The 20,191-nt window shown below is 44.6% G+C and overlaps 1 protein-coding gene across 1 annotated transcript in view; it reads right to left on the bottom strand.

The window, feature by feature from the left end:
• The window catches only part of dcaf5 (ddb1 and cul4 associated factor 5), a 141,601-nt gene extending 122,080 nt beyond the window's left edge, over window positions 1-19,521 (bottom strand). Inside the window, exon 1 of the mRNA XM_086003577.1 lies at window positions 19,049-19,521. Coding sequence (XP_085859703.1) covers window positions 19,049-19,262 — 214 coding nt within the window. The 5' untranslated portion in view covers window positions 19,263-19,521. The remainder of the gene's footprint in view (window positions 1-19,048) is intronic.
• Window positions 19,522-20,191: the final 670 nt, after the last annotated feature.

Raw genomic sequence — 20,191 nt, 5'->3', positions numbered from 1 at the left:
TCAGGGCATCCCAAAACCAATGAAGTAGTTTTGAAAGGATAGAACAGGATACTTTCTAAATAGTGAAAGGCTAAAAACAGTGGCGGTCCAAAGAGACTTGGGGGTCCAGGTACATAGATCATTAAAATGTCATGAACAGGTACAGAAAATAATCAAAAAAGCTAATAGAATGCTGGCCTTTATAAACTAGAGGACTAGAATACAAGGGGGTAGAAGTTATACTGCACCTGTACAAAACCCTGGTTAGACCACACTTGGAGTACTGTGAGCAGTTCTGGGCACCACACCGCAGGAAGGATATATTGGCCTTGGAGGGAGTGCAGCATAGGTTTACCAGAATGATACCCAGACTTCAAGGGTTAAGTTATGAGGAGAGATTACACAAATTAAGGTTGTATTCCCTAGAATTTAGAAGCTTAAGAGGTGATCGAATTGAAGTTTTCAAGATATTAAGGGGAACAGATAGGGTAGATAGAGAGAAACTATTTCCGCTGGTTGGAGATTCTAGGACTGGGGGCATAGTCTAAAAATTAGAGCCAGACCTTTCAGGAGTGAAATTAGGAAACACTTCTCCACACAAACGGTGGTAGAAGTTTAGAACTCTCTTCCACAAAAGGCAATTGATGCTAGATCAATTGTTAATTTTAAATCGGAGATTGATAGCTTTCTGTTAACCAAAGAGGATTAAGGTATTAAGAGATATGGGCCAAAGGCAGGTATATGGAGTTAGATCACAGATCAGCCATGATCTCATTAAATGGCGGAACAACCTTGAGGGGCCAAATGGCCTACTCCTGTTCCTATGAAGTGCAGTTTACTGTTGTAATGTTTACTTTGTGACCAGGTAGTAAGAGCTCAGTGGTAGAGCTCGCGCATCGGAGTAAGCATGTCGTGGGATCTAATCGCACTTCAGAGACTTGAACACAATACCTAGGCTGAATACCATCTTTTGGATGAGTCATTGAACCAAAGCCTCATCTGCCTGCTCAGGTGGATGGAAAACACCCATGGCACTATTCAAACATGTGGAGAGTTCTCCCAGTGTTTTGGCAAACATTCCTTCCTCAATAAACATAACCATAGAAACATAGAACATAGGAGCAGGAGTAGGCCATTCGAGCCTGCTCCGCCATTCAATGCGATCATGGCTGATCATCCAATTTCAGTACCCGGTCGCTGCTTTCTCCCCATACCCCTGGATCCCTTTAGCCTTAAGAAATATATCTAACTCCTTCTTGAATATATTTACTGAATTGGCTTCTACTGCCTTCTGTGGTAGAGAATTCCACAGGTTCACCACTCTCTGGGTGAAGAAATTCCTCCTCATTTCTGTCCTAAATGGCCTACCCCTTATCCTTAGACTGTGACCCCTGGTTCTGGACTCCCCGACCATCGGGAACATCATTCCTGCATCTAGTCTGTCCAGTCCGGTCAGAACTTTATAACTTTCAATGAGATCCCCTCTCATTCTACTAAACTCCAGCGAGTACAAGCCCAATCGACCCAATCTCTCCTCATACGTCATTCCTGCCATCCCAGGTAGCAGCCTGGTGAATCTTCGCTGAACTCCTTCCATGGCAAGAATGTCCTTCCTCAGATAAGGCGACCAAAACTGCACACAATACTCAAGGTGTGGTCTCACCAAGGCCCTGTACAACTGCAGCAAGACATCCTTGTTCCTGTACGCAAACCCTCTCGCTACAAAGGCCAACATACCATTTGCCTTCTTAACCGCCTGCTGCACCTGCATGCTTCCCTTCAGCGACTGGCGCACTAGGACACCCAGGTCTCGTTGCACTTCTCCTTCTCCCAATCTATTGCCATTCAGATAATAATCTGCCTTCCTGTTTTTGCCACCAAAGTGGATAACCTCACATTTATCCAAGTTATATTGCATCTGCCATGCTTTTGCCCAATCACCCAACCTGTCTAAATCATCCTGGAGTTTCTCGGCATCCTCCTCACAGCATACACGCCCACCCAGCTTTGTGTCGTCTGCAAATTTGGAGATATTACATCTAGTTCCCTGGTCTAGATCATTAATATATATTGTGAATAGCTGGGGCCCAAGGACCGATCCCTGCGGTACCCCACTAGTCACTGCCTGCCACTTGGAAAAAGACCCATTTATTCCAACTCTTTGCTTTCTGTCTGCCAACCAGTTCTCTATCCAAGTCAATACCTTGCCCCCAATCCCATGTACCTTAACTTTACTCGCTAATCTCTTATGCGGGACCTTATCGAAAGCCTTCTGAAAGTCCAAATACACCACATCCACTGGTTCTCCCTTATCTATTTTACCAGTTACATCCTGAAAAAATTCCAGTAGATTAGTCAAGCACGATTTACCTTTTGTAAATCCATGTTGACTTTGTCCAATCCTGTCACTGTTTTCCAAGTGCTCTGCTATTACATCTTTTATAATGGACTCTAGCATTTCCCCCACCACCGATGTCAGGCTTACTGGTCTGTAATTCCCCGTTTTCTCTCTACCACCTTTTTTGAATAGTGGGGTAACATTAAACATTAGCTACCCTCCAATCCATGGGTACTGTTCCAGATTCCATCGAATGTTGGAAGATGATCAGCAATGTATCTACTATTTCTAGGGCCACTTCCTTAAGTACCCTAGGATGTAGATTATCAGGCCCTGGGGATTTATCGGCCTTCAATCCCATCAATTTCCCTAAAACCATTTCCCTACAAATACTGATTTCATTCCGTTCCTCCCTTTCATCAGACCCTATGTTCCCCGACATCTCTGGGAGGTTATTTGTGTCCTCCTTTGTGAAGACAGAACCAAAATATGTATTTAATTGGTCTGCCATTTCTTTGTTCCCCATTATAAATTCCCCTGATTCTGACTGCAAGGGACCCACGCTTGACTTCATCAATCTTTTTCTCTTCACATACCTATAAAAACTTTTACAGTCAGTTTTTATGTTCCCTGCAAGCTTACTCTCATATTCAATTTTCCCCTTCTTAATTAATCCCTTTGTCCTCCTTTGTTGAATCCTAAACTGCTCCCAATCCTCAAAAACAAACTGTCTGGTCATCTATTTCATTGTCGTGTCCTGAAGATGTAAATCGTGCCATATAAATGCATGTTCTTTAACTTTCATACATAGACCCTTCCAAAGCAGCTGTGTACAAAGCATACAGATGTAACCAACTTCAGCCAGAAGTGCAGAGTGGACGATCCATCTCGGCCTTGTCCTCAGGTCCCCACTATCATAGATGCCAGTTTTCAGCCAATTCGATTCACTCCAGGTTATATCAAGAAATGGATGAGCACACTGGATACAGCAAAGGCTGTGGGCCCCGACAACATCCCGGCTGTAGTGCTGAAGACTTCTGCTCCAGATCTAGCCGTACCTCTAGCCAAGCTGTTCCAGTACAGCTACAACACTGGCATCTACCCGACAAAGTGGAAAATTGCCCAGGTGTAACCTGTCCACAAAAAGCAGGACACATCCAATGTGGCCAATTACCACCCCATCAGCCTACTCTCAATTATCAGCAAAGTGATGGAAGGTGTCATCGATAGTGCTATCAAGTGGCGCTTACTCACCAATAATCTGCTCACCGATGATCAGTTTGGGTTCCGCCAGGACTACTCGGCTCCAGACCTCATTACAGCCTTGGTCCAAACATGGGTAAAAGAGCTGAATTTGACCGAGTATGGCATCAAGGAACCCTAGTAAAAACTTAAGTCAATGGGAACAGGGAGGAAAACTCTCCACTGGCTGAAGTCATAACTAGCACAAAGGAAGATGGTTGTAGTTGTTGGAGGCCAATCATCTCAGCCCCAGGACATTGCTGCAGGAGTTCCTCAGGGCAGTGTCCTCGGCCCAATCATCTTCAGCTGCTTCATCAATGTCCCTCCCTCCATCATAAGTGGGGATGTTTGCTGATGATTGCAGGGTTCAGTTCCATTCACAACTCCTCAGATAATGAGCAGGCCATGCCACATGAAGCAAGATCTGGACAACATCCATGAATGGGCTGATAAGTGGCAAGTAACATTCGTGCTACACAAGTGCCAGGCAATGACCATCTCCAACAAGAGAGAGTGTCTAACCACCTCGCCTTGATATTCAATGGCATTACCATCACCGAATCCCCCACCATCAACATCCTGGGGATCACCATTGACCAGAAACTTAACTGGACCAGCCACATAAATACTGTGGCAACAAGAGCAGGTCAGAGGCTGGGTATTCTGTGGCAGGTGACTCACCACCTGACTCCCCAAAGCCTTTCCACCATCTACAAGGCACAAGTCAGGAGTGTGATGGAATATTCTCCAGTTGCCTGGATGAGTGCAGCTCCAAAAATACTCAAGAAACTCAACATCATCCAAGACACTTGATTGGCACCCCATGTACCACTTAAACATTCACTCCCTCCACCACCGGCGTACCATGGCTGTAGAGTGTACCATCTACAAGATGCACTGCAGCAACTCGCCAAGGCTTCTTCGACAGCACCTTCCTTACCCACAACCTCTACCACCTAGAAGGACAAGGGCAGAAGGCCCATGGGAACACCATCACCTGCAAGTACCCGTCCAAGTCCCACTCTCCTGACTTTGAAATATATTGCCATTCCTTAATTGTTGCTGGGTCAAAATCCTGGAACTCCCTACCTAACAGCACTTTCACCACACGGATTGCAGAGGTTCAAGGAAGCAGCTAACCACCACCTTCTCAAGAGCAATTAGGGATGGGCTAGCCTTGCCAGCGACGCCCACATCCCATGAATGAATAAATAAAAAAATATATACAAACATGAAAAGGACAACAGAAGTCCATCAGGCCTACCCCGTCCAGTTAATGGTGCAACCTCGCATATCATTCACTCACCTCCTAACATCATTAACTCCTGGGACAGGCAAAAAAAGAGAAAAACATCTGTAGCCAGTTCCAGAAATAATTTGGAAGATTCCTCTCTAGCTCCCTAACACAATCACAACTGGCTTGCAACTTACTCCTATAACTGGAGATCGCCTCTTCTCTCAGGAACTGTCAGTTCTCTTTTAAAGGACTGTCGCAACACTGTACTAACCACATCTCAGTAGTTATTCTAGAGGATGAGGACCTGACAAGAAATACTCTGGTATCTAACCTAATTCTTTGCCTACAGATTTATAGACACAACTACAAGTCCTACCATCCATATCCATTACAAATATCCTATCCAACTCGTATCCAATCAGTTCATCGCTTTAAAAACCTCAACCATATCCCCATCAAGTCTAATACGATAGCAAAATACTGCGGATGCTGGAAACCGAAATAACAACAGAAAATGCTGGAAAATCTCAGCAGGCCAGGCAACATCCGTGGAGAGAGAAATAGAGTCAACGTTTCAGGTCGAAACCCTTCGTCAGGACTGAAAAAACACAGGAAATGAAACCGATTGAAAGGCCAGTTTGGGGGCTGGGAAATGGGGATGAACAAGGTTGAAGAGCCAAACGGAAATCCTGTCGAAGAGAAGAGCAGAACTTCTTCAAGGTAGGCATTCCTAGAAGAGGTGTGGCAGTGAACCAAACACTAGTACGATAGCAAAATACTGCAGATGCTGGAAATCCGAAATAACAGAAAATGCTGGAAAAACTCAGCAGGCCCCCATCAAGTCTACATTTCTTCAAATAACCCTAACTACCAATGGAACATATCCTGACACCCATGAACTCTCAACACCATCTCCAGATCCTAGTTATCCTTAACTATTACTTGGAAATCAAACTTGATGCAATATTTCAACTGCAGAAGTACGAGAGCCGTAGACAGCTTCAGTGCCTTTCATTTTGTACTCAAATGTCCTAGCACCCAGTTTACTTTCCCTATAGCCACCTCACATAGCTTGTGCACCTTTAACGAATATCCCCAAAGTCTGTTCCTTGATTAAGTATCATCACGTTTGAGGATTTCCTGACCATTTTCCCACAGAAAGGTAGGTCAAAAACTAGTTTTAAACAATGGGGTTTTTAAAGCAATTTACACAAGTTTAAAAAAACATGTAGATGAAAGATGGATAATAAGTTAATGAGTTAGTCATTGATGTTTCCTCCCCGCCCCCCCCAAAGACTGTAAAGAATAAGGAATTCATTAGCCTGTTATGGTAATCAGTAAACACCTCACACCCATTGTGTTGGGAAATGTTCGGCCCTGCATGCTCTGGCAGGCCTTCCCTTCTGGTTGCCAACACGGGGAGATAAAAACAGATAGCAAAATCGTGTCTGTGCCGGCTCTTTGAAAGAGCTATCCAATTAGTCCCACTCTCCTGCTCTATCCCCATAGCCCTGAACATTTCTCCTTCAAATGGAACCACTCTGACAGTCAGGTCCAGCTAAGGCTGCAAAGTCAGTTAGATTTTTTAAACAGAAAGCTGCAAGGGCAAACTTTGGGCAGGCTCAGAGAGAATGCAGGAGTTTAGTTATTAGTTATTTTCTTTAACTCAAGCAAAACGACCTACTGACGTGGGGAAGCATAGCATGTTCATTTTGTATTATTTTGTGAAGAAAAGTTGCACTGATTGAATTTAGAGCGTCTGATCATAATTGTTGCTCTGTAGGAACATTTGCCATGAAATAAAGCAACATAACCATTCATACCAGGCCTCATCTTACTAGGGGTTTCCTTGATTTGCTTCAAAAAAAGAATTGGAGAGGCAAAAGGGGGCGAAAGACATGAATATACAGTTCCCATCACAGAGGTACTATTTGTTACACCGTTGGGTTATGCTGTTGTATACATAGATACTGGGCAATGTGTGTCCACGCTGGAATGCAACGAGCATGGGATCCAATTATTGCAGCAACTAACACCACTGATCCAAAGAAACTGCTTCTATGCAAAAAAATGTTTTAATAAATTGTACTAGAAGGGTAGACAATGCTCCCTCTAATTGTTGAGTGCAGTGCGGCCCCTTTAACACGTTGCACGGCCCATTCACAATTCCGCGCATGCGCGTTTTTCCCATTTAAAAGCCGGTGAGCCGGCTGCGCAGGACCTCCAGAGCACTGAGTGGCAGCGCGGCTTAAAGGAAGCATCGGTGGAAATAACAGAGGCTATAGCTACAATCTTTCGATCCTGCTTATATGGGAGTTGTGCCAGAAGACTGGAGGATTACAAATGTTACACTTAAAAAGGGGAGAGGGATAAACTCAGTAACTACAGGCCAGTCAGCCCAACGTCAGTGATGGGGAAACTTTTAGAGACAATAATCCGGGACAAAGTTAATTGTCACTTGGAACAACGTGGGCAATAAATGACAGCCAGCTCGGATTTGCTAAAGGCAAATTGTGTCTGGCAAACTAGATCGAGTTCTTTGATGAAGTAACTGAGAGGGTTGATAAAGGTAGTGCAGTTGAGGTTGTGCATATGGACTTTGAAAAGGCATTTGATAACATACCACATAATAGACTTGTTAGCAAAGCCCATGGGATTAACGGGGCAGTCGCAGCATGGATATGAAATTGGCTAAGAGAAAGAAAGCAGAGAGTAGTGGTGAACGGTTGTTTTTCAGGCGGGAGGGAAGTACACAGTGGTGTTTTCCAGGGATCAGTATTAGGATCACTGCTTTTTTGGTACATATTAATGACCTGGACTTGGATATAAAAGGGCATAATTTCAAAGTTGGAATTTCAAAACTCGGAAATGTAGTAACACTGAGAAGGACAGCAGCAGACTTCAGGAGGACAGACAAGACTGGTGAAATGAGCAGATGAAATTTAATGCGGAGAATTCTGAAGTGATGCATTTTGGAAGGAAGAATGAGGAGGCAATACAAACTAAATAGTACAATTTTAAAGCGAGTGCAGAAACCAAGAGGCTTGGGATTTACGTACACAAGTCTTTGAAGGGGTCAGGACAAGTTGATAAGGCTGTTAAAAAGGCAGATGGGATCCTGGGCTTCATAAATAGAAACATAGAGTACAAAAGCAAGGAAGTTATGGTAAACCTTTGTAAATCACTGGTTAGGCCTCAGCTGGTATATTTTATCAAATATGAGAGCGTGCAGAGTAAATTTACTAGAATGGCGCCAGGAATGAGGGACTTCAGTATTATGGCGAGACTAGAGAAGCTGGTATTGTTCTCCTTAGAGCACAGAAGGTCATGGGTTTAGAATTAATAGAGGTATTCAAAATTATGAATGATTTTGATAAAGTACATAAAGAGAAAGTGTTTCCGCTGGCAGGAAGCAGAGGACACAGATGGGGGATTTTAACTTCCATAATAGACTGGGATAAGCAGATTAGCACCTGTCAGAAAGGTAGTGAATTTCTTGAGTGTGTCCAGGATAATTTTCCACAACAATGTCATAAAAGCAACAAGGGGGCATGCCATAATAGATTTAGGAATGAGTCCGATTTAGTTAACAGCCTAATGGTGCGTGAACATTTAGCCAATAACGATCATAACATGATCGCGTTCAATGTAGCGTTTGAAAGGGAGAAATGCGAAACAGCTACTAAGATTCTAGATTTAGGTAAGGCCGACTTCATCAGGATGAGACAGAAACTGTCCACACTAAACTGGGCAAATCTGTTAATGGGTAAAACGACAGAAGATCAATGGGAGATGTTCAAAAAAGAATTTGTGATACAGAACCAGTTTATATCCGAGAGGCAAGAGCTCTACTCGCCAAAAAAAAAAGCAATGGACAACTAAAGAGGCGAGGGGCAGCATAAAACTAAAAGAAAAAGCATACAAAAAATAGCACAGAACCTGGCGAATGGGGAAAAGATACAAAGAACAGCAAAGGGTCACAAAACAGATAGTAAGAGCTCCAAAAAGGGAGTATGAAAAGAAACTTGCAAGGGATATCAAATTCAGCACAAACAATTTGTACAATATTAGGAAAAAGAGGATGGTCAGGACCAATGTTGGCCCCTTAAAAACTGAAAACGGTGATATTATCAATGAGGATAAGGAAATGGTGGACGTGTTGAATAATTACTTTGTGTCAGTATTTACAGTAGAAGAGAATAGCATGCCAGAAATCCCAAGGAAACTAATATTGAATCAGTGACAGTAAAATAATAGTAATGAATAAAATAATGGCACTAAAGAGTGAGAAATCCCCAGGATCAGATGGTTACGATCCCAGGGTTTTAAAGGAAGTAGGACAGCACTTTGCAGATGCCCCAACTATAATCTTCCAAAGTTCTCTCGATTCAGGAACCGTTCCTTTAGACTGGAAAATTGCGCAGGTCACTCCGCTACTTAAGAATGGCAAGAGGGGGAAACTAGAGAATTATAGACCAGTTAGCCTAACATCTGTTGTCAGGAAATTACTAGAATCTATAATTAAGGAAAGGGTGACAGAACACCTCGAAAATTTGCAGTTGATCAGCGAGAGCCAGCATGGATTTGTGAAAGGTAGGTCATGCCTGACAAACCTGATTGAATTTTTTGGAGGAGGTGACTGAAGTAGTGGACAGCGGAATGTCTATGGATGTTATTTATATCGACTTCCAGAAGGCATTTGATAAAGTCCCACACAAGAAACTGTTAACTAAGGCTGAAGCCCACAGAATTTAGGGCAAATTATTGACCCGGTTAGGAAATTGGCTTTGCGGCAGGAGACAGGCAGTAGGGATAATTGGTAGGTACTCAAATTGGCAGGATATGATTAGTGGTGTCCCGCGGGGATGTGTGTTGAGGCCTCAACTATTAACAGTATTAATTAATGACTTTGATGACGGCGTAGAAAGCCATATATCCAAATTTGCCGATGACACAAAGATAGGCGGCATTGTAGGCAGTGTGGATGAAAGCATAAAATTACAAAGGGATGTCAATAGATTAAGTGAATGGGCAAAACTGTGGCAAATGGATTTCAATGTAGGCAAATGTGAGGTCATCCACTTTGAACCTAAAAATGATAGAACAGGGTACCTTCTAAATGGTGAAAGGCTATAAACAGTGGCGGTCCAAAGAGACTTGGGGGTCCAGGTACATAGATCATTAAAATGTCAAGAACAGGTACAGAAAATAATCAAAAAAGCTAAAGGAATGCTGGCTTTTATATCTATAGGACTAGAATACAAGGTGGTAGAAGTTATACTGCAGCTATACAAAGCCCTGGTTAGACCACACCCGGAGTACCGTGAGCAGTTCTGGGCACCACACCTTCGGAAGGATATATTGGCCTTGGAGGGAGTGCAGCGTAGGTTTACCAGAATGATACCTGGACTCCAAGGATTAAGTTATGAGGAGAGATTACACAAATTAGGGTTGTATACTCTAGAATTTAGAAGGTTAAGGGGTGATCTGATCGAAGTTTTCAGGATATTAAGGGGAACTGATAGGTAGATAGAAAGAAACTATTTCCACTGGTTGGGGATTCTAGGACTAGGGGTATAGTCTAAAAATTAGAGCCAGACCTTTCAGGAGTGAAATTAGGGAACGCTTCTACACACAAAGAGTGGTAGAAGTTTGGAACTCTCTTCTGCAAACGGCAATTGATGCTAGATCAATTGTTAATTTTAAATCTGAGGTTGATAAGATTTTTGTTAACTAAAGGTATTAAGGAATATGGGCCAAAGGTGGGTATATGGAGTTAGGTCGCAGATCAGCCATGATCTCATTGAATGGTGAACAGGCTCGAGGGGCTGAATGGCCTACTCCTGTTCCTATATTAAAGGTAATTGGCAAAAGAACCAGAGGCAACATGAGGTAACTTTTTTTTTTACGCAGTGAGTTGTGATCTGGAATCCATTGCCTGAAAGGGTGGTGAAAGCAGATTCAATAGTAACTTTCAAATGGGAATTGAATATATACTCGAAAAAGAACAAAATTGCAGGGCTATGGGGAAAGAGCAGGGGAGTGGGACTAATTGAATAGCTCTTTCAAGGAGCCGGCACAGGCATGATGGGCTGAATGGCCTCCTTCTGTGCTGTATGATTCTAGATATAAAAATTACAAAAACTGATTTACTGCATGTTAGACAAATATTTGAATAGGGAAACCTGTCTATGGAGCTCTTCAGTAATAAGTAAAAGTTTCCAGAAACTGGCTCTAGCTGGACATATTCCAAGGGGAAATAAAACAAGTTCAAAACCTTGGAGCAGAGAAGGCTAAGAGGAGATTTGATAGAATTGTTTAAAATCATGAAAGATTTAGATAGAGTAAATAAAGAGAAACTGTTTCCAGTGGCTGAAGGGTCAATAACAAGGGGGCACAGATTTAAGGTGATTGGCAAAAGAACCAGAGGCGATGTGAGGGGAAACTTTTTTACATAACGAGTAGTTAGGATTTGGAACGCACTGCTTGGCAGGGTACAGATTCCAATGTTCACAGTGCCTGGTTTACCAAAAATAAATTTTGACCCGGCACCCAAGGGTGGCCATCATAACTGGATCCTTGGCCCTCAAGTAAATGTTGCGCTCAAGCTGCTTTGGTTTAGTATTCTAGGCTCTCAAGAGTTACAGAAAGCAAGTCCACTGCTACATTGCAGAGTTGTCTCCAACAGCAAGTGTGCTCTTGTCATCAAGTTTATCATCTTGAACCTGGCCTCTCAGCCTGTCTCTACAGGCCAGCAAAGCTCTTTCACTATTACTGCCAGGCAAAGATCGTCTCCAAACAAACAACGGGGTAGGTCCCACACAGTCTGGGATCTTGCGCAAGTGTAGTTACTTTAAAGCCATGACAGGGACGTCTCAGAAGCTGCACATGCGAAAATCTTATGCAGGTGCCCAATGTTGTTAAATCCACCCGCAATGTAAATTTAGCATCAAGAAACAATCGAATGATAACAGCTATTAATTGTGCCTGAGCAACCTATTTAACGAAGAAATAAAATATAATTTAGTTTTCCTTTTCTTCTCTATTCATCTAAGAGGCTCATGGTTTTCAAGATCCTGTTTTAACTGAACATTTCTAACTTCATTAAAGCAGACACTTAATAAGCATTTTGTTCATTATTTGCACCCAACTAGATACAAGATCACAAACAGTTCTGTTGCACTGTGTATCAAGGCAAGAGCAGACAGCGGCCCAGTACTCCCAACACAAGGCTCTCTGCAGCGCTGAGCTCTCATGTCATGAGACATGGGTTTAAATCATCTGTTGTTGTTGTACTATACAACAACAACCTGTATTTATATAGCACCTTTAACGTCGCAAAATGTCCCAAGGCGCTTCCAGATATGTGAATTTTGCGGGCTGCTTTATTGAACTTCTGTGTTTATAATTTGGTGCAGTTCCATGGAATAGGAGGCATAAAGGATTGAGCCAACGTCCTGACAGTATTCTCCCCTCCCTATCTCATCCTTACTTAGGAACTTGGCTTTTGATATTTTTTTACCTTCGTTATGCAGTAGTCCCAGAGCGCATTAGCGGAAATGCATCATGGGTGAAAGGATAATACTGCAACAGTGACATAGGATCTAAAGATATGTGTACTTGGACGAGCATCAGCTGACCAAAGAGAGTCAGCATGGGATGGTCATGGGTGGGTCATGTCTGACTAATCTAGATTAATTTTTTTGAGGAGGTCACAGGCATGGTGGATAGGGGAGAGTCTACGGATGTTGTCTATTTCAGAAGGCATTTGATAAGGTTCTGCACAAGAGATTAACACAACTGAAAACCTTGTGGCATGGTTTGATAATTGGTTAGGATGTAGAAGAGAGAGAGGAGGGAAACAAGGAATGTTCTGATTGGCAGGATGTGACAAGTGGTGTTCCCCAGGGACCTGTACTGAGGCCTCAATTCACCCTATATTGTATGACTTGGATGAAGGAATAGAGAGTTATATATCCAAGTTTGCTAACTAAGTTAAGAGGCAAGTAAGTTGTGTGGATAGGAGACGAAAGTTACAAAGGAACATTGACAGACTAAGTGAGTGGGCAAAATTATGGCAGGTGAAGTTCAATGTGGAGAAGTGTGAGGTCATCCACTTTGGATCAGAGAAGGACAAATAGGAATATTTTCCCAATGGTGAGAAAGCAGCAACTGTGGGGGAGCAAAGGGATTTAGGTGTATCAGTGTAAATATAAAATCGCTAAAAGATAGTCCACTGATACAAAAAGGCTAATGGAATGTTGGCTTTTGTCTCAAGGGGTTTGGAGTACAAAAGTGAGGAAATGATGCTTCAGTTGTACTCTGGAGTACTGCGCATAGTTTTGGGCACCAAACCGTAGGAAAGATAACAGAAAATGCTGGAAACACTCAGCAGGCGAGGCAACATCCCCAGAGAGAAATTAGAGTCGACGTTTCGGGTCTAACCCTTTTTCAAAAAGCTTAGAAAAGATATATTGGCCTTGGAAGGGGTACACCACAGGTTCACCAGAATGATAACGGGCCTTAAAGGGTTAAATTACGAGGACAGGTTGCATAAATTTGGTTTGCATGCCCTTGAATTTACAACGTTCTGGGGTAAACTAATCGGAATATTTAAAATTAAGACATTCGATAGAGTAGATATAGACAAACCATTTCTGCTTGTGGGGGAACCCAGAACAAGGGAGCACAATGGCCTGGATTTTGCAGTGGGTAATGACGGCGAAACTGTCAGCATCAATTTTTATTACACTCGCTGTAATTTTTTTTTTTTTTTTAAAAAGTGAATGATAAAAGCTACTTTTTATTCCCTGGTTTGCTGTCTGAGAGACTTCTTCAATGTGATTAGCTGCTTAGCCAGCTTGATGCCATCACTGCTGCTGTACACTGGAGGTCCACTATAGACAGCGCTACAATCAAATTAACGTCGTGAAAGCTAAAGTTTTTGCCAGAGATCGCGAGATCTTGGTGGGCAGCTCTCTTCGAGGTCAGTGGCAATTGCCGTCGCTTCGCCACTGACTGCAAATTCAGGCCCCTCCTAAAATTAGAGTTAGACCATTTAGGAGCAACGTTCCCTATTAGCTGAACGGTCTCTCTGCCGGTCCTGTGTAGCCCAGTGTTGTGTATGTAACCTGTTCCACCTTAAGAGAGCTTAAGCCTGTTCCACCTTAAGAGATGTACTACTTTCTCAGGCTGCTGTAGACGTAATACCGGGGGTGAACACACCGGTATATAAGCACTGTGCAGTAATCTTGTATTCAGTATAGTCCCTACCTCCAACCAGTAAAGACCTGTTTTTATTGTTACTCATTAGTCTGTGTCTTAATTAACTAAATAATTCACATACTTAACACCCAGGACCGGCTTTTTCAATGTTAAATTTTGCGCGAAACTGTGAATGGGCCGCACGGCCCATTAAAGGGGCCGCGTACCCCCCAAAAAAAGAGAACATTGTTTAGGAGTTAAATCAGTAACCACTTTTGACTCAGGGTAGTGGAAATAGAAACATAGAAGATAGGAGCAGGAGTAGGCCATTCGGCCCCTTAAGCCTGCTCCACCATTCAATGAGATCATGGCTGATCATCCAAATTCAATACCCTGTCCCTGCCTTCTCTCCATATCCCTTGATCCCTTTAGCCTTAAGAAATATATCTAATTCCTTCTTGAATATATTTAATGAATTGGCCTCTACTGCCTTCTGTGGTAGAGAATTCCACAGGTTCACCACTCTCTGGGTGAAGAAATTCCTCCTCATCTCTGTCCTCAATGGCTTATCCCTTATCTTTAGACTGTGACCCCTGGTTCTGGACTCCCCGGCCATCGGGAACATCCTTCCTGCATCTAGTCTGTCTAGTCCTGTTAGAATGTTATAAGTTTCAATGAGATCCCCTCTCATTCTTCTAAACTCCAGCGAATATAAGCCCAATCGACCCAATCTCTCCTCATACGTCATTCCTGCCATCCCAGGTATCAGCCTGGTGAATCTTCGCTGCACTCCCTCCATGGCAAGAACATCCTTCCTCAGATAAGGCGACCAAAACTGCACACAATACTCAAGGTGTGGTCTCACCAAGGCCCTGTACAACTGCAGCAAGACATCCTTGTTCCTGTACGCAAACCCTCTCGCTACGAAGGCCAACATACCATTTGCCTTCTTAACCGCCTGCTGCACCTGCATGCTTACCTTCAGCGACTGGTGCACAAGGACACCCAGGTCTCTCGTTGCACTTCCCCTTCTCCCAATCTATTGCCATTCAGATAATAATCTGCCTTCCTGTTTTTGACACCAAAGTGGATAACCTCGCATTTATCCACATTATATTGCATCTGCCATGCTTCTGCCTGATCACCCAACCTGTCCAAATCAATCTGCAACATGCTCCTCCAAAAGGCAGTGAATGCTGGGTCAATTGAAATTTTCAAGACTGAGATCGATAAGATTTATGCTAGGTAAGGGACATCAAAGGATATGGAACAAAGGCAGGTAAATGCAGCCACGGTTCAAATCAGCCAAGATCTAATTGAATGGCAGAACAGGACAGAGAGGCTGAATGGCCTACTTCTGTTCCTCTGTACATACTACAGGATGGATTTGTTTTGACTGTGGTGTACCATTAAACAAAAATATGTTGTCTATACTGTATAGAGAATAACATGGCTATGAATTGCTAAATCTAAATCCAGTTTGAGGGGTCAGATGTCATTATAGTGACAGCAGTTAGTGATCAGATGAAACTTGAATTCTGCTCCAAAACTGCTGCCCATATCCTAACTCACACCAAGTCCTACTCACACATCACCCCTATGCTCGCTGACCTAAATTGGCTCCCAGTCCCAGAATACCTCTATTTTAAAATTCCCATCCTTGTGTTCAAATCCCTCCAGAGCCTCATCCCGCCAGATCTCTGTAAACACCTCAAGCCATACAACCCTCTGAGATTTCTACACTCCTCCAATTTTGGCCTCTCGCACATCCCCGATTTCCTTTGCTCCACCACTGGTGGTCGTGCCTTCAGCTGCGTCGGTCCCAAGCTTTGGAATTCCCTCCCTAAACCTCCCCGCCTCTCCCTCCTCCTTTAAGTCACTCCTTAAAGCCTACGTCTTTGACCAAGCTTTTGGTCACCTGTACTGATATCTGCATGTGGCTCGGTGTCAAATTTTGTCTGATAACGCCCCTGTGAAGCGCCTTGGGACATTTTAGTACATTAAAAGGTGCTATATAAATGCAAGTCGTTGTTGAGCTTGAGCCCATACCTAGCTACAGGGAGTACCATCCTTTCGACAAGACAACAACAACTTGTATTTATATAGCGCCTTTAATGTAGTAAAACATCCCAAGGCGCTGCACAGGAGTATTTTAAGACAAAAAATTTGACACCGATCCACATAAGGGTAAATTAGGGCAGATGACCAAAAGCTTGGTCAAAGAGATAGGTTTTAAGGAGCGTCTTAAAGTAGGAAAGAGAGGTAGCGAGGCGGACAGGTTTAGGCAGGGAATTCCAGAGCTTAGGGCCTAGGCAACAGAAGGCACAGCCACCAAAGGTTGAGCGATTATAATCAGGGATGCTCAAGAGGGCAGAATTAGAGGAGCGCAGATATCTCGGGGGGTGTGGGGGGGCAGAGATAGGAAGGGGCGAGACCATGGAGGGATTTGAAAACAAGGATGAGAATTTTGAAATTGAGGCGCTGCTTAACCGGGAACCAATGTAGGTCAGTGAGCACAGGGGTGATGGGCGAACAGGACTTGGTGCGAGTTAGGACACGGGCAGCCAAGTTTTGGATGACCTCAAGTTTACCTAGGGTGGAATGTGGGAGGTCAGCCAGGAGTGCGTTGGAATATCAAGTCCAGAGGTAACAAAGGCATGGATGAGGGTTTCAGCAGCAGATGAGCTGAGGGAAGGGCAGAGACGGGCAATGTTATGGAGGTGGAATGAGGCGGTCTTAGTTATGCTGCGGATATGTGGTCGGAAGCTCATTTCAGGGTCAAATATGAAACCAAGGTTGCAAACAGTGTGGTTCAGCCTCAAACAGATGTTAGGGGGGGATGGAGTCAGTGGCTGGGGAACGGAGTTTGTGGCGGGGACCGAAAACAATAGCTTCGGTCTTCCCAATATTTAATTGGAGAAAATTTTTGCTCATCCAGAACTGTGTTTCGGACAAGCAATCTGACAATTTAGAGACCGTGGAGGGGTAGTGAGGTAGAACTGGGTGTCGTCAGCGTACATGTGGAAACTGACGCTGTGTTTTCGGATGATGTCACCAAGGGGCAACATGTAGATGAGAAATAGGAGGGGCCAAGGATAGATCCTTGTGGTACACCAGAGGTAACTATGCGTGAATGGGAAGAGAAGCCGTTGCAGGTGATTCTCTGGTTACGATTAGATAGATAAGAATGGAACCAGGCGAGTGCAGTCCCACCCAGCTGGACAACGGTGGAGAGGAGTTGGAGAAGGATGGAGTGGTCAACCGTGTCAAAGGCTGCAGACAAGTCAAGAAGGACGAGGAGGGATAGTTTACCTTTATCACAGGCACAAAGGATGTCATTTGTGACTTTGATGAGAGCCGTTTCGGTACTGCGACAAGGGCGGAAACCTAATTGGAGGGATTCAAATATGGAATTGCGGGAAACATAGAAGATAGGAGCAGGAATAGGCCATTCGGCCCCTTGAGCCTGTTCCGCCATTTAATGAGATCATGGCTGATCATCCAAATTCAGTACCCTGTCCCTGCCTTCTCTCCATATCCCTTGATCCCTTTACCCTTAAGAAATATATCTAACTCCTTCTTGAATATATTTAATGAATTGGCCTCAGCTGCCTTCTGTGGTAGAGAATTCCACAGGTTCACCACTCTCTGGGTGAAGAAATTCCTCCTCATCTCTGTCCTAAATGGCTTACCCCTTATCCTTAGACTGTGACCCCTGGTTCTGGACTCCCCTGCCATCGGGAACATCCTTCCTGCATCTAGTCTGTCTAGTCCTGTTAGAATTTTATAAGTTTCAATGAGATCCCCTCTCCTTCTTCTAAACTCTAGCGAATACAAGCCCAATTGACCCAATCTCTCTTCATACGTCATTCCTGCCATCCTAGGTATCAGTCTGGTGAATCGAAAGATGGGCACGGATTTGGGAGGCGATAACACATTCAAGGACTTGAGAGGAAAGGGGGGTTGGAGATGGGGCGGTAGTTTGCAGGGACGGAGGAATCAAGGTTTGTTTTTTCGAGGAGAGGGGTGATGATGGCAGATTTGAGGAAGAGGGGGACTGTACCTGAGGAAAGAGAACTGTTAACAATACTAACATGGGAGCCAGAAAATGAAGTTGCTTGGTCAGCAGTTTGGTGGGAATAGTGTCGAGGGAGCAGGAGGTGGGTCTTATAGACAAGATGAGCACAGAGAGGTCATGAGGGGAGATCAGAGAGAAACTGGAGAAAGAAGCGAGTTTAGGGCTAGGGCAGGGGGGAACCTTAGAGGGAGTTTGGCCCAGTGGGCTAGGGGAAGGAAGGGAAGTGGCAGCTGAACGGATGGTCTCAATCTTTGAGACAAAGAAGTCCATGAGCTCCGCACACTTATTATCGGAGGTGAGGGTAGAGGAGACAGGGGAGAGGGGTTTAACAAGACAGTTAGCAGTAGAGAATAGGAGCCAGTGAGCAGAAACCTTTCCACTTCCATTGTAAAGAAGATAAATATTCCAATAGTACTGAATGAAAAAATACAGGCTAACCCTGTACATTGCCAACCAATATTGCCCAGAGAACCACTCCAGCACCCTGCCTCTCCCAGGACTTGAACATGAAACAGGTAAAGCTCGAGTGGGTTGTAAATGTCGTCTAAACCCCCCCCCCCCCCCCCAAGATTGAATTAAAAAGGTGACAATTGGGGCGTTTTCCCCCCACACAACACGGACTGACCATGGGCCACGGTGTGACCGACCCTGTGGGAAAGCGGAGGAGGGGCCCTGGGCGGCAGGGAACATGTCCCCAGACCGCTGTTGCCACCTGCCTGCCCGCCCGCGGCACCAGCAAGGCCGTGCGCGGCCTACACCACTTGTTCAGACCGCGGCCTCGATTTCTCCCCTGAGCCGCAGAAAAGAAGGTCTGGGAACCCGGGAGGGGGTGCTGACGGGTCAAGCTGGGCCGCAGGGTGAGGCCGCGTATCCATAACGACACGGAGGGTCTGGACCTGCAGGCCGCTGGCCGCCTCCTCCAGGCCCCGGCCTCTCTTACCCAGCCCCTCCTCCCCCTGGCCCCGCTTACCCGACACCAGCAGCTCTCCGGCGCCGCCGCTGAACTCGATGGCGTTGACGCAGCCGAAGTGCCCGAGCAAGTCCTTCTTGAAGAGGTTCCTGCAGCCGGACAGGCGTTGCCGCTGGAAAGCCTCCTTCAGAAAGCGGTCCCCGCTCAGCGCCCTGCGGCCCAGGAACCGCAGCAGCGACCCCGACCCGGGTCCGAGCCCGGGCTGATCCCGCATCCTCCTGCCCCGGCTCACACGCTCCTCCTCCTCCTCATCCTCATCGCCAGCCACAGCCTGAGTGCGGCCGCGCCGCTCGCCTTCAGCTGCTCACCAGCCAGAGCCCGACATCAACACAACACGGTGCAGTCACAGCCTCCCTCCTCCTCACTCAGCAGCTGATCTTCCCTCTGAACTGGAAGTAAATGTCCACACCAAAAAAAAAATCATGCCGCTTCAATTTAAAACCAAAGTTATTTCAGCATATCCAAAGGCTCGTTCTTAACACACACACAAACAAAAACTCATCAGCCAACTAATTACATCCTGTTTTTTGTCCCCAAAGGTTTAATCATGTTTCTGTCGAACCAGAGCTGTCAACATTAGGGAAAGGTTAGGGGTGAGATTTATATGATTAGAAAGAGTGGGACAGGTCGCACACCATTTATTTGAATAGAGTTAGGATTTTATTTTACGTTATATATATATATCATTTTTAAAAATCAAATGTATATAACATGTTTATGGAAATAGAAAACTTGTGTTTATATAGCACCTTTGAGAACATCCCAAAGCAATTTTGCTGTTGCCATTTGCAGCTCCTCTGGACCCATCTTTTGTTTCTTGCCCCATCACGACTCCCTTTTGCCTTGCACCATCATTTCTTTTGTCATTTACTCATCCCTGCCTTCCACTCTATCACAGACCTTCCCTTTTGTTCTTCCCCCTGCCTCTGTACTTGCTTGTAAACAGATACATCTCTAACTTCTTCCAGTTTTGATCTGAAACATGAACTCTTGTTTCTCTCTCCACAGATGCTGCCTAACCTGCTGAGTGTCTCCAGCATTTTCTGTTTTTATCCTAAAGCACTTCACCGCCAATGAAGTACTTTTGAAGCATAGTCACTGTTTGTAATGGAGGGAAACGGAGCAGCCAATTTGTGCACAGCA

This window comes from Somniosus microcephalus, chromosome 12 (assembly GCF_052327205.1).
Source record: "Somniosus microcephalus isolate GS21.2 chromosome 12, FLI_Smic_1.0, whole genome shotgun sequence".
NCBI lineage: Eukaryota > Metazoa > Chordata > Chondrichthyes > Squaliformes > Somniosidae > Somniosus > Somniosus microcephalus.
This window is presented reverse-complemented; position numbering and strand designations above follow the sequence as displayed.